This window comes from Pteropus medius, unplaced genomic scaffold, assembly GCF_902729225.1.
Source record: "Pteropus medius unplaced genomic scaffold, Ma_sr-lr_union100, whole genome shotgun sequence".
Taxonomy (NCBI): Eukaryota; Metazoa; Chordata; class Mammalia; order Chiroptera; family Pteropodidae; genus Pteropus; species Pteropus medius.
This window is the reverse complement of record NW_024352787.1, coordinates 16605028-16620624: the sequence shown is the minus strand read 5'-3', so window position 1 is coordinate 16620624 and position 15597 is coordinate 16605028. Positions and strand designations below refer to the sequence as shown.

The 15597-nt window shown below is 39.1% G+C and overlaps 1 protein-coding gene across 8 annotated transcripts in view; it reads right to left on the bottom strand.

The window, feature by feature from the left end:
* The window catches only part of GLI3 (GLI family zinc finger 3), a 268706-nt gene that overhangs the window by 61748 nt on the left and 191361 nt on the right, over positions 1-15597 (bottom strand). For 7 of the 8 annotated variants that reach the window (XM_039849280.1, XM_039849282.1, XM_039849284.1 and 4 more), the window contains 3 exons: positions 13070-13271; positions 2279-2492; positions 1375-1491 (listed from right to left, as the gene is read on the bottom strand). In XM_039849280.1, the coding sequence (XP_039705214.1) occupies positions 1375-1491; positions 2279-2492; positions 13070-13271 (533 nt within the window). The remainder of the gene's footprint in view (positions 1-1374; positions 1492-2278; positions 2493-13069; positions 13272-15597) is intronic. The other variant, XM_039849281.1, reaches the window with a different exon arrangement.

Below are 15597 nucleotides of genomic sequence, written 5' to 3'. Positions count from 1 at the left end.
TAAGGCAAAATGGGAATAAGAGTAGAAAAACCTGATTTAGGTTTCTTTTCCTCCTGATGTAAGTTTTCAGTGAAAATAAAATAGAGCCCAGGTCTGTCAACCGGGTTTTATAAATAGAAGAAGTCAAACATATGGAATCATTTGTTTTTTTTCAGATTTACCAATACCTCTTCAGAGATTGTTAACTTGTGATTAAAGACAACAGTCCAAATCATTGTTATTGTTATTGTTGAGGCCAAATTTTGCTGTCCTTTAATACCAAGCTGGAAAAAATCTGTCATCCCATAAGAGAAGCAATTAAACTAGGTCAAGTTGTCTTTATCCAAAAGACTGGTCTTTCTCTTTCAGATAGATTCTTTTCAGTATATTAATTTGTTCATTCTCATATTTTAGAATCCAGGGAAATGGTTACTAGCAATTCTAACTGGAGGCTGTGAGAGGCACTCAGTAGATTTTATAGTGTTCAACCTCTGATCTCCAAGGGTACATTCTCTGCACAAGAACCACAGCATCTAACGCTTGGAGGGTATAGTCTGTCCTGGTCTTCTTAGGACATTTTAAGCAATTAAAACACAAAGAATTTCTAGAATTCTGGAGACAATTATATGTGTGGATTCCAGTTCTAATCTGGGGCTAGATGACAAAAACTGTATACAACTGTATATAACTGTTGGCTAGCAGAATGCAAGAGGAAGGATGGATTTCAGAACCCATAACATCCATTCATTCCATTCTCAGTTTGGGCTAAAGCAGTATAAGGTTTTGGGCAGAAACAACCTAGCCATAGCAAAGTCCAGATTCTATGGATGTCCAGATTCTTGTTCAGCCTCTATCTCGGGATTAATATTCATTGACCTCTTTCCTGTATCAGGCACAGGGACCCTAGGAGCTGGTATTATGGTAATATACACATCTTTAAACTGAGGCTCAGAGGATCTAAGTGACTCAAGCAGAGACCAGATTGGAATTTCTAAACTATCCTTTCAAGGCTTTGGGTGAAGGCCCGGAATCTAAGTAGCCTTAGGATAGGTTGGTTGTGCCTTGATCCCTCCCCGTTCTCCAGGCTCTCCTGGAAAGTGGGAAGTGGCAAAATAAGTACAAATAAGAACATGATCAGTATAGGGAACATCACTAGCTCTGCCCAGCTCAGGCTTAGGGCCAGGAGGTTATAATTTCAGGCCCAAGACTGGGGCTAAGGACTGAAGCCTGGTCACATTGGTGGTCAGTAACAAATTAATCCACCTACTTACCCTATGAAGCAGTTTATAACCCATATAGCTTCCTGCATGTTTTGTTTGCTTCTGAGCCAGAGAAACAAATTAAGTCAGACTTTGTAACTGGTCTTTTGTCAAGTGCAGAACTTGAGTGCCTCACCTGCTGACCCCGTGGCCCAGGGCTGGGGAGGTCCTCGTCAGGTTTGATCTTGGACCGCTTGTTGTGCATCAGGTCGCCAGTGCTGCTCACTGCAGACTCACTCGTGGGCTTGTTTTGCTGATCACAATTGCAGGGACAAGGACAAAATTAGGTTTTGATCAATGAGCAGGATCATTACTAAAACATGCAATTCAAAACAAGCAGGCTTGTTTGACACTAACTAGAGTAATGACTGATAACATTCCAATCCCATGGTAGCAGAGTTCATAACGTGTTCGAAGCCAGAAAATACATTCATGAGGCAGCTCCTCGGTTTTACCTCACGAGTATAATCTCCCTGTGGCTTTTAAAAGCAAGAAGGATAGTGCTGAGGGACTGGGCTTTAATGAGTACCAACAATGAATTCAAAAGAACAAAGTTCTGAGATGGGCAGAAAACCAACATGAACTGTTGGCGAAGTTCTTTAATTAGAGCGTCCAGATTCTTCTCTGAGCGTTATCAGTGTGGAGGTAAGAACAGAGGGCATAGCAGTTTTATTCGTACTCTGATGTTATCACATGATTCTAAGCGCCAGCAGACAGTGACCAAATGAGAGCAACACATTCATGAATGTATTTCTATTGAATGAGGGGATATACAGCACTGAGTCAGAGTGAAGCTTATCAAGCAGCCCACTGTTCCACCAAGGATAAATGACTCTAATGGAAGAAGCTGTTGTTTCATGAGGAGCGCATACACAGCATATTCATCAAAAATGAAGATGACAGCCCTGGGTTAGGAAGACAGGCAACAATATGGAAGTCCTGAGAATGCCAAGTCGCAGTGCTTATTAAGAGCGGCAGACTGGAATGGCTCTCCTCTATAATTACCAGGACCAACCAGCTCATCGAGCTGTCTTTCTCACCTGTGAGGATTCGGAAGGGCCAGAGCTGACCTGGACGGGGTTCAGAACCGTAGGGATCCCAGGAATAGGCCTCTGTGTTGGAAAAGTTGGGGCAGGATGGATGAGTGGAGGGCTATGTCCAAAGGCCGAGCCTAAGCTCTGTTGTCGGCTTAAGATTTGTTGATGCATATGGAGAGACATGGGTGCAGAAGGGTAGGTGAAACTCAAGGCAGGGCTGCATGGGGGAAATAAAGAGCAGGAGACCATCACTGACATGGAACGCAGAAACTAGTGCAGCAACCCATGTTTGCACCTTTATGCCTCGTTTTATCACCCCAAATCACATCAAGTCTGTCTGTTTAAATTAGAAAATAAAAACAATTATTGACAAACATCTTCAGAAGTTCAAGAGAAAGATGACAAAATACGCACGTGTGTGCAAACAAACACAGACCTGAAATAAGATTCAGCAAAATGAAACAAAAGGCATCGGCTCAATAACAGCTATTTATTGCAATAACAAACTTTAGATAAAAAAGAGAACAGGTGACTACATGCTTTATAGTACTTTCACTGGCTCTCAGTTCCATATGTTCCTGTGCATGGAGCGATTCCTTTAATCTCAGCTCACACTGTGCACTTTCATATGTCTCCAGATCTTATTACAAGAGGAAAGAAAATCAATTGGTTAAATGTGCTCTGAACACCGTACTTGTCATATCACTCATTTGTTTGTAAAGATGGAAAGCTTGGTTCATCCAGAATGCCACCTAAAGAATTTCCATCAGTGCCGTCTGGTTACAGAATCTGATGGATTAACCTCTCCTGGGTGAAATCTGTGATCAATGGGCTTTGATGGAGGAATATTCCAATGGGAGGCCAGAACTCCCTCTTCCAGCTAAACAGCATTAAATGCCTATTAAAGTCCATAATACATGCTAATGCCTGTCACTACTTCATTACGTCCCAGGATTTCCCAGGCTACATACAGTAAGTTCTGAGGAAGCTGCTCTATTACCTAAAGATTTCTTGACTAGTAGGCAGTGCCAAATCATCCTTTGTGCCAGCATGGTTTATCCTCTTAAAAGAATGAAGTGCTCGAGGAATTTGCCAATGGCTTAAAAATGCATGCAAAACTATAAGCATATTCATGAATATTTCTTTCTTAAAAAATAATCAGTGAACACACACACACACACACACACACACACACACTTCCCCCATCTTGCTATGTAATACACTGAATCAGGGTTTCTTGTTATAGCAAAGGTAGCATTCATGCAAATTTCCAGTTTGGTGGGTTAATTACTATTGCTGTTAAGCGCATTAACTGAGAATGTAATAATTACAATAACAAAATTCGAATCATTTCAACAACTAAGTAATAATTCCAAAGATATACTGTTCATTAATGTGACTCCACATTTTGCCTATTTGACTACAATCCATAAAAGGCAGCTTCAATGGGATTACATTACTATTATTCCTACAGCGAACCTTACATTACAATAGCTTGCCCATTTAAGACTGAATATCATTAAGAATACCCTAGGAGAATTTCGCCAGGCTTGGAGGAACTCTCCTTTCATTCTGTATTGTATTTCTTTAATAAAGGAAAGCAGGAACATGGTGAAAACAGTCACTGTTCACAGTAAGTTAGGGAGAAATCAGTAATAATAATCCGTTTCTGCAGTGTTACGGTTTCTGCCAGTGTTTCCGAAAGCAACCATGAATGATTACAGCAAAACTTAGCAAAGGTAGCTGTGTGGATGATTGATAGGGCATTAATCAAAAGATGCATATCTGCCTCAGAATTTGTTCACAAGCTTTCTTCTAATAGCTGATTTCATGTTCACTGAGCTCTATGCCAGTTTGTTCAATTTATTTTTCAGTGTACAAGCCATTCATCAAAAAAGCACAATGATTTACACCCCCCTTCCCTTTGGTGAATGGATATTACTAAGTTTAACTACCTTATTCTATTTATTAAAAAAAATAGATCTGACTACACATACATTTACAATGTGGCATAGACTTTGCAGGAACCTCCATACACCTTTCCAGAGTTTCCTGAGCCTGCACAATCAGGTGCTCGTAGTGGGCCCCTATGGTCACTTACATTCTAATTCTAGAAGGCAGAGTTGGAGACTCAAAAAGTGAGGACCTAATTAAGAATCAAGACCATTGAAGAACACAATTCACAAGGAAGAAAAGGCCCTTAGTTTCATATGTAAGCAATTTACAAACGTTAGCAGCCAAACAAGGTAGGTACACTTTTACTTTTAAAAAGATGTAGGAGAGAAGACAAAAGCCAGGGCTGCAGTCCTGTTCTCAGGTGCATTCTGCCTTCCTCCAGCAGACACAAGAAGGAGTTACAAAAGCTTACAACGTATTTCGGTAACATCCCCTTTTGGGCTGCTTTTTTGCTGGTAAAACCAGGTGACAGGAATAAATATTCTCCAAAATCCATGTCAACTATTAGATTCCAAGGGATGGAGGACATACAGAATGGACAAATGGTTTTCAGCTGTCACTGCTTATTCATAAGGCAACAGCAACAGAAACTCTCTCCTCTACGTGCAAAGAGCTGGCGAGAGTGAGGCACATACAAGGGCCTGGGCTCAACCCAGAAGGGCTGGTGGTGCTGTTGGCTCCTTGAGGTGCTGCAGGAAGGAAGGAAGGATGCTTGCTAGAGATTACAAAGCCGATTTAGAATTTGATGACAAGAGAGAAATTCTTGACTAGGTCACAGCATCGGTGCATGAATTTGAGTGCCACGCTTCCTCTTGCTTTCAGAGCAGCTTGCAGAGTTCTTGACCAAGTTTCTTAACGAAGTAGCAGAGATGGGCAATGACTGCGCACTGCCTTTGGGAGTCAAAGAGAAAAAGAAGCCCCCCCACCCCCACCTTGCTCCCATGAGCATGAAAAGAAGCTCCAAGGGATTTCTCATCAGTGGGGACCAGGGGATCTAAGCCACCACCTGCTCTGTGACCCTAGGTGGTAGTGAGCTGTCATCCTAAGAAGCTCTGTCTTGTGAGTCTCTCTGCACACAGGTACTTGCTATGCCCTTTCAGAACTCAGCATGGCTGCATCCTTTCTGTCATTCGGGTCTTAGCTTAAATGTCACCTCCTCAGAGAGGCCTCCTGAGACCAATTTCCCCATCAAAATAAGCCCCTCTGCAGCACCTTGCCCCATCATTCTCTATTGCTTCACAATTTTATTCTTACCACACCACGGCACATGGTTCTCTGAGATCATATTCTCTCTTACCCTATATAGAATATAAGTAAGGTACAGGTAAGCTGGGTCCTCGTCTACCTTGCTCCCCACTGACCCTGGTGCCTGGAACACTCCCCAGCACATAGCAGGGACTCCATTTTAAATCAATGTGTGATCGATCGCTTCCACAATGCATTAGTGTCCTGTTGCTGCTGCAACAAATTACCACAAACCTAGTGGCTTAAAACACCACATACTTATCTCGTAGCTCTGGAGGTCAGAATCTCAAACAGGTTGGCAAGCCTGCATTCTTCTGCAGTTTTTAGGTACCTTGCCTCTTCCAGTTTCTAGAGGCTGCCATATCCTGGGCTCATGGCCCCACATAACTTTGACATTCTCCTCTCACTCTGACCCCCTTTCTTGCCCGCTCTTATAAGGATCCTTGTGATTGCATTAAGGTCACTTGAATAATCCAGGATAACCTCCTCATCTAAAAATTCTTAATCACAGCCACAACCTTTCTTTTGCCATATAAGGTAACATGTTCATGAATTCCACGGATTGAAATATGGACATCTTTGGAGGCCATTATCGTGCCTACCACACTCAGAACAGTCACTTCAAAGAAAAACATGTTTTCCTCCGAAAACTACAATTTGATGCGTCTGTAAAACAATATTATATAAACAAAGTTAGAGTCTAGATTCATTTCTTTCTACAGAACTTCAGCAGCTGATAACAGACTTTGCTAATTATAGAGGTCTGAATTCAAAAGAAAATATAAATTCCACCTTTAGAAACCCTAAAAAAAACCTTCCTAAATGGTTCATGTATTTATTCCATAATGTCCTAGAAATATAAAGTATTGATACTATAGAAAATATTTACAAATCTGTCTTCTCTAAAGAAGGTCATAGTCTAAAACTTGGTCTACCTGACCTTTACTATCCCAAGCCTTTACATTTCTGTTCACCCTATTCTTTCCTATGGATCACTTAAATAGAGATTAATTTTACAGTCTGATCTCTGAACTCTTCACTCAATGTTCAATAAAGTGTAATTTAAAACTGTTTTTATAGCTTTCACTTCTTTTCTACATGAGGACTTGAAAGATGAGGCAATTTAAAAAACAAACATTTAAAAGAATGTGACTTAAAACTGCTAATCTATATTTAGTCAATAAGATCTCTAGAAAGAAAGTGTCAGGTGGCCCAGATCCCCCCAAGCAATGCGCTAACATTGTCATAGGCCTCCTGAGATTACAATCCAAAAGTAAGTATTATGAGGGAAAAGAAAAAGAGGTGCCAAGATCATAAAAGTCTGAGGAATGAGGGTTCAAGAGTCCGGAACCCTGGAGCTATTAATATGCGAATATGCATTCCCAAGGTTCCACCCTACATAGAGTGTGCAGGTACTTGGAGGAGCTTCTAGAGACCAGTGTTCCTTGTAAAATATTTTGAGAAACATTCTTCTAGGGCTACATTTATAAAGCCAGAATTAATTCAGGTGTTAGTTTGCCCTTTATTTTTCTAAAGAGTAGACAAAAAAATGTGAATTTTAGATCCCTGACTATAATGTCTCTGGTGTACTCATCACCAAATATAAATTGTATCCATCAGAACAGATCTATGGTTACTGAATTTTGTTTGATAAAATGCCTTAAAGGGGCATTCCAGTGTCTGTGGTGACATGAGGACAAAGTTCTGAGTATATTTAAGTAAGGATAACTAACTACCCACAGTTACTTCCACCTTTAAATTCAGATCAGAGGTTGGTTAAAAGTGATCAATAAACAACTGCCTGAGTGGGAGCCAGTTCTATTTCCAAAGATTTAGAATTCCCAAAGTCTGAATCTTTAGGAAAGTTTTGGTGCATTTTTTTATTCTGTATCAAAAATCAGCGGTAAAGTTTTGTCAATATCTTTTTGCAATGTGTGGTCAAATGCTGCAAACTGGGCCTTGTTTCTTAATATTGTACAGTAACACCTCACTTATCTGTAAGTCTCCTGTCTGGGAATCTCAAGAACTATCTCCGGTTTGGTTAAAATCTGAAGTATAAATAGAAAGAAAAGATGCTAAGGAACTAAAATGTCATAAAATCCACATATTATATAATACTATATATTAATTCAGCAAATTTAACTGAGTACTATCTATATATCTCATTTAAATTTCCAAAGAATAATTACTGGTAACTGGAAAGTTATATATTAATTGTAATCAATACATAAAACTCTGAAATCCACAATCATGTTTAACTTTCACAGAAACGTATTTTTTCACACCCAGAAATTGATGTGAGTCAACATTTGTACAGAAATTTTTGTGATCAATTTATACATCAAATTTGTATTTAATTCCTCAAATGATATATAGGAGACACTTAAAATAATTCATTAAACATTTAACCTTACTATACATGTAGGCATTTAAGTCATTAATATTCAAGTCAAAGGGACGAAATCCAATTAAAATAGCATATGAGACAAGCCCATGTGTTTTAAAAACATGTTAGAAATTCTATATGTGGTGGCAGGTTGGAAGGAGGGGGATATGCTGGATAATTTAATGGTACAGTAAATACAGCAGCATAAATTGGCCTGCTGCAGTCCTTTATAATGGAAAGATAAAGAGAGCTAATTACAACATTGAAGAAATCTGTTTTCTAATAAAAGTCAAAAAAAAAAAATTGAGCAACTATAAGAAAGACGGCAAAAGGCTGGATCACCCAGTCACCGCACACTTGAAAGTAAAAGGTTCGACTCTACTGTTTAATGACTTCCATCGACATGACATTTTAATTCTTCTCTAAAATCACAGTTCTTCCTTAGAGCTACCATGGACCATCTCACTCCCATGGAATCGCAATGCCAGAGTCCCTTTGTGTTAACATGCAATGTATGTGGAGAAAGGATGAGGGAAGCTTTGGTAACTAATTAATACTCTACACATTTTATTTATATTTGCTTCAGTGCAAAGGCTCATTGGTTTCCAGGTTTATCTCTGGAACCCCTCCATGCATGACCTGGAGGGCCTGACCCAGACCTGGCCAGGCTCGAGACTGACTACAGAGTTAAACTACAGTGGAGCCAGGAGTGGGTGGTACTGGGAAGGCGTCCCCTGCCCACACAAAGGTGCCGTCTCTTACCCAATGGAAAGAGTAAAAATTATGTGGCACCTCTGGATTCTTATGAAATAGCGTTTTAAATATTAAAATCAATGCTAATTCCCTATAAAAACATTATTTTTTTCAACTGAGGTTATTTTTTTAAATACCTTTAACAGAAACTCCCGTGACCCTTTTATGATGTATTAATTTTGGTCAGGGTATCAGGATTAAGAAACCTCATCTACAGCGAAAGCTCATTTCTGTATGCTGAAGAATTCAATGCCAAGACTTATTTTCAGTATATCATCTCTCCCAACTCTTTTGTTCATAAAACAGTATCGCAGGTAAAATCAGGTAACGGTCAACAGTGCTATAACATGAGGGCCCCACAGGTTGATAAATTGACTTTAAGAGGAGAGAGGAATTCTAATCAGTAACAACTTTGTGACTGTTGTACTAACGAGATCATCCAGTTTCTGGTCACAGCTGTGGAATTTACTGCACAACCACTGCCATTCAAAGTAAAGACAATCTTTCCAGTTTTGCAGAGAATGGGCCAACAGCTATTATTATTTGTGTATGTGACAGTATAGAGACGCACTTACATGCATGCACTTGCATTAGAAAGGAAAAAAAATAAAGCTTCTACCCTCATCCATAAAAGATCCCAGGGCACGTTTACAGGAAAACTCAGCAGCCTCAGAAGAAGTAATGAGCATATAAATAAAGACCTGCACACTCACAAAACAAGTTAAGTATGAACTCAACGTTTACACTGAGGCACAGCACTCTTTGAATAATGCTTTGGACAAAAATACAGTAAGCTTCAGATGATGAAAGTGTTCTAAAAGGCTTTAAAATCTACTTGCCACTAAACAGCCAAACAGACAGAATCTCCAGGACCATGAAGAGCAGTGACACGCTCTCCAATGAGATCTGCCTCGAAGTACTGATTAGAAAAACCATATATTAATATAAGCATAATCGAATTTTTAAAAACATCATCAGATATTATTTTTCTATTGTAAATGCATTTTCTACCAATCTTTTTAGTTGTGCCTCCCACGGGAGAATTTCTAAGAGAGAAAGAAATAAGGCCCAAAGAACATAAAGAGGAAGTTCAAAGGTAGACTTAACAGGTTCTGCCCTGTAAGTAGAGTGCCTTCGATTCAGCCTACTAACCTCCCTGAGCATCAGCTCCCTCGTCCCTAAAACAATGCAGTTCTTGGATCACTGGTCCAAGATGTAGTGTATCACCTGGCCCCTGTCTACCTCTAACCTTGTGCTTTGGCTCAACTTCCCTGTGTTTACTGCCATCTGAAGCTCTGGGCTGCTGACAGCCTCTTAACAACCAAACTCTTCTTATTCAAAGCCTCATCCACTCTACTCATTCATTCATATCTGATTGGTGGCTTTTCCCCTCCATGAGTTCCATGAGGACAGGGGTCATGTCTCTCATTTATTTTTGTAGGCCCAAAGCCCAGCACAGTGACTAGCACATATGAGTATGCAGTTAAGTATTTGGGAAATGAATGAATAACTGAAAAAATGAAGTACTATATAAAACCAATGACCACATCTGGGAGTAAAAGAAAACTATCTTTTCTTAGTTAATATTAATTGTACTGATACTAGGGGGTTGGGGGTGGGGAGCAGGTTGTCTCATACTTCTTAGATGTTACCAACAGAGTTTTGAGGACACTGGTAATTTGGCACTGTATTCCTCTACTTTTCAATATTCCCCACCCAGCTAAGTTTTGCATTGTTTCTCCAACATAAACAACAGTTGACCCCAGCAAGAGAGCAGAGCCAAGTTGCTGTGGAGGCCAAGCTAGTTCCTATCATTCCTCAGACGTGGTAATGAACCTGCCAGGTACATCCTTACTCTGCTGTCAGAAAGAGCTGATGCTGCATGAAGCAGAAAACACGACCCCTCCTTGGCCCACCAGGCAGAGCTCATCAGTGCTGGCAACAGAAATCTATACACACTTGTGAAGTTGTAGCTCTGTGCACTCAACTCTTACTTTCATTATCTGTCCTGGCCATGCCAGATCTAAAACCACTAAGGATATAAAACCAGCTTTATTTTAGCCATTAAACAAACTGAAGGTGAGAAAGTCGCAACTGGTGGATTATATGTGTGTATTACATTTGCCAAAAGACTACAGGAAGATGAGGGTCATTTGAAACACCTCTTCTCTTCCACTGGCAGTTCAATTTCTAGGACACAGTATTAGCAGAAAGAAAACTATTTCTAATATGCTATTAATTGGATGTTTATAACGTTACAGGCTGTATTTGATAAATGTGAACCATCTCATCTTAGACGGTATCTTCAGGGTAATGCAGAAGTTAAAACTTGAGACAGTATTTTACATCATTTCTGAGTGCATGGAGCTATTCTCCGAATTACATTTTAGTTATGACATAAAAAAAGATTCATGATATACACTTGGACAATATGTTTTAAAAAGTTAAACATTATCCAGTAGTATGTTTTAATTTGCCAATGAGCTTTTGTAAAAAAGAAAATATTTGCTTTCTATGACATTTTCATATCACTCTGAATGAGTCAGTAAATATATAAACACAAGAACCATACAGAAACTTAAGACAGACATTTCTTTTTTATCTCTATTTTGCATCGTCCCTCTAGCTCTATCTCTATATGTTTATCAATCTATGGTCATAATAATACTCTATTCATATAGACTGTAATTTTCTGAAAACCTTAATTATTCATCTGTCACACAGAAACTTCCTTTAATAAAAGTGATTAGAATTCTAAGTACTACTTAAAGAGCTCCTTCATTTATTCATTTAAGAAATATTTGTTGAGTGATCCTCTGACTGCAATAGGGTTCCTGGGACCTCTTCTTCCAGCCCTAATGACAGTAATAGGGTCTATCGTAGTTCTTTGGAGGCAGAGGACAATGATAATTTCAAGTCAATATACTGACAGTCTTTCCAGTACTGGTGCTAGAATACCTGGGCAAAGGTGAAGAGAACAAGAAGCCAGTGAGGTGCTAGAGTAAGAATAAAGATGGCACTGTGACCATTTACATACCATATTCTAAGTCCTTTAGATGCTATAAAAAGGACAGAGCAAGAGGGAAGACAAATTAAGAAGCAACAAGAAATGAATACTCAGTGATTCTGTATGAATATCATCATGTGCCACATTTCTATTACTTTAATGCTATGACTGCTAGACAAGCCACATAATAATTACATAATGTCACCAAATTGGCATTCTATAATCCTGGGAATATTTGCCAGGAGTGTAGAATAGCCAGGTCAAGGTAGTAAGATGGGTGTACTACCTCAGAGTCAGACTGGGATGATCACGGGCGTATAGCACAGCCAGGCCACACAGTAGCTCATCGCCTGGATGGATCATCCAGGGTCAGTTCCCGAGGTTTTATTCATGGATAGGGTCTTCCTCTTGAAACTGTAGATCCACTTTGGCTTTAAATTAAACGTTCCCCTTTCCTATACAATGGGTATCTTGTTGGTAGTTTACAAATGTGAAGACTAAACATCAGAGAGCCGACCTGTGAGCCAGGTTTGCAGAACTGGCTGGTGGCAAAGCTGGAGTCTAACTACAGTTATCTCCAACTCCAAAGCTATATTTGTGACTACAGTGGCTAATCTTAAAAACACCCCAGGACCCCTATCTATCTACTGATTGCTATCATGTAAGCAAAGTGAGTTATTTGCTTTGTTCCAAGTTCCCACACTTTATTAACCATGTTAAAAGAACAAAAAACATTGCAGAAAATAACGTCGTATCAAAATAGAGATTTATAATATTTAAACAGTAACACGTCTGCCAAGAAGCACTGATGATAATTGAATGAGTAAAGAATTAAAACTGCAATTGAGAACAGTCTGGAAAAACAATGGTATTCATCATTTCTAGTAAATATGGTACGTTACTACAGCTAACACTATTCTTTCTAGATTTCCTGTAATAGAATGCCTTCCAATGCCATCCACATTTATTTTACATTAGATTAAAGACTCTGCTATCACCTTTTCTTTCTTTCTCCCAGTGCATGCCTTTCCCCAGTAGTAACAGGAGTGAATTATGCCATGCCTGGTCTTTTGATTTCAGCTCCTGCTCTTGCATGTGTTGTACAACCAGATATGAAGTCAGTTTTTCCTCTGGAGAACTGTAATCAGTAAGAGGAGCTAGGATAAAAAGATTTGCCATATGCACTTTCTCTATGAAGTGGATGTCATCATAATTGAATAAGTATTATTTCTATAGATGGGCCACTGACTAAAGTCTACAAAAAAATTATTTTTTGGCCTAATAAATGACTCTGTAATTCACTGTAGTGATATTTGATCTGCATCCTGGGTCAGGCCCAGTGTCATGTTGCAATATTCTTTCTCATAGGTAGTCATTACTGAAAATCCAGGAGCAGTCAAGCGCTGACGTTTTATTAAACACATAACAGCTTCAGGAAAATACATACCTGATTGCACTCGCAGATAAGTGACCATAGGAGCCACTTGCTGAAGAGCTGCTGCGAGAATTATTGAGAATTGTGACCAAGGAGTTGGGAGATGTCCTTATCATGGTCTGAAGGTCAAAGCTATGATCGGACAGTGGTGATATGGAGAGTGTACGTTTTCGGCTTGGCCTGGCTGACAGCCTGGGGCTGGGGAATCTGGTGCCTGTTATAGAAACAAAACAGAACCTGATTACCTGTGGATGTACTCAGTACCTGTTATTTATTGCTACTCGCCTGTGGAAGAAGTGGAGGATAAGAACTGGCAACTTGCAATGACAAGTATCTCTCCTCCCACTTGTGATCTACTGGCTACAACTGAGGAAATTAGGGAGAAATATTTATCATCCAGGGGCTTACCTCAGGGGAGTTCTGTTTATTAATGTGCAGGCAAAATGATAAATTGCTAAACAAAAGGGAAAGACTTTTATGTTTTATCCCTCTTTTTTCTAGTGATTTATGAATCTGACGGCTCCTTAGATATTCCCATTATTAATTCACAAGCGACAAAGACAGTGGTTCCCACGGTTACACAACACACCACGTTCCCCACCCCAGCACACACCACTTTAAGGCAATGAGCCAAAGGAAAAATGAATTAAAGTATCCTAAGATAAAAATTTCAGCTTGGTTATACCCTCGTTTCCCTGCAATTTCTGTAGTTATCAGATCCATGGTATACTTAAAGCTTTACTAAAACAACTGAAAAATACATTACCCTAAATTAATTGTTCTCAACTGGGGGGCAGTATTGCCCTTAGGGGACATGTGACAACATCTGGAGACATTCTGGTTATCACACTCACAGGGTGCTACTCACATCTAGTGTGGGTGGAGGCCAGGGATGCTGCTGAACACTCTGCAATGCACAGAGTGGGCCCCACGATGAAGAATTACCTGGCCCTATTAGTGCCAAGACTGAGGAACCCTGCCCTAAATTCCCCATACTATAACAGCATAAATCCCAAGAAACATTTAAAATCTTGAGATGTGGTCTGTTTATAGATTTTCCAAGGTGGGGAGAAAAATACCCTGTAAGTACTATAATGAGATTTGATGAGTATATTTTCATTCTCTGGACCTATTAGATTAATTAATTAATTCTCTACATTTGTTAGAATTTTTCACTTTCAAGAACAGTCCACCAAAGAAGTTCTAACCTGGAGGTTAGTAACTCACTTAAACACATGCCAACTTAATGCAATGCTTTTTACCTGGAGAGTTAAAAAATAAATTCCCATTTGTCTTCAATTTGGTAGATATTAGAAACTTGAATTTCAGGACACAGCTATGAATGTAGCCCACAGGCCCACTCCTGCCTTTTCTAAGGTTGCATTTGTATTACAGAGTTACCAAACTAAAATTTAATGAAAGAATAAGAACATAATCCCAGTGGGTAAGATGCAAATAAACCATGATTGCTTTTAAGTAATAATGGAGGGTTTCAATGTCATAGCATGGGTATACCTGCTTACAGGGATATGGCAATTTTATGATACCCCAAAATTAAGTAAAAGGTAAGTTTTCTTTATATAAAAAAGTCTAGGCACTTGGTTCCCAGAAAATCCATTGGGAATACTTTCTTCATCTGAGATAGACCTTGACACAAGATAACAAACCAATATGCTTTAACTTAATGAAATGAAATATATGACTATAAAGACTATAGATGATACACTTTATAATTATAAAAAATAAATCACAAACTGGAACTTAGTAAGTTAGCACCATCCATGTACAAAACTGGAAAACCAATTTGAATGACAAAAAGTGATACCTACTCAAAGTTTTCTTTCAGGCACATTTAAAATTGAGTTTCTTCATTTATTATAGTTTCATTACCAGCCTGATTTAGAGCATGTTAGTGCAAAAATAGCAATCCCAACTATGTACACACCTTTTAGTGTTTAAATCAGACCCTGCTTTTATTATGGCATCAACCCTACACATAAATGTTTCACATTTACTCACTACAAGAGGCTACTTTTATCATAGAAGTTTTTCAGTGAGGAAATAGGTTCCACTTCCAAACAATTCCAAGGACAAACCAGACTTATGGTCGATTTCCATATAATCCTCGACAATAACCCTTTTCACTAGGACTCAGTGATCACTGGCAGAGTTAAAAGTAAGAGGACATTCTAAACAGAGCTGATCCCTGGAACACTTTTAATTTTTTAAATCACTAACTAGTTAAGGAGGTCATTTGATGCTATAAAACACTAGAGGCCTTAAATCCTCTTACATCTCCCATAGACAGAGCACAGGGTCTGACTTCATCCCTCCATAGACCCTCAGGTTGTACTTGGCCTGGCTGGTTCAACACCTCTGTTTTTCTCTCCAAGATAGGCACTTACTTAAGTCAGTTTCCATCAATATAAACAGTGTGGTTTTCAGCAGCCCTCATCTCTAGCAAGTTCCTTCTAGTGATATTACTTGATCTTTTAAGGTCACTCAAATCCTAAAGGGCAGAATTAGAACCATAAAACAAC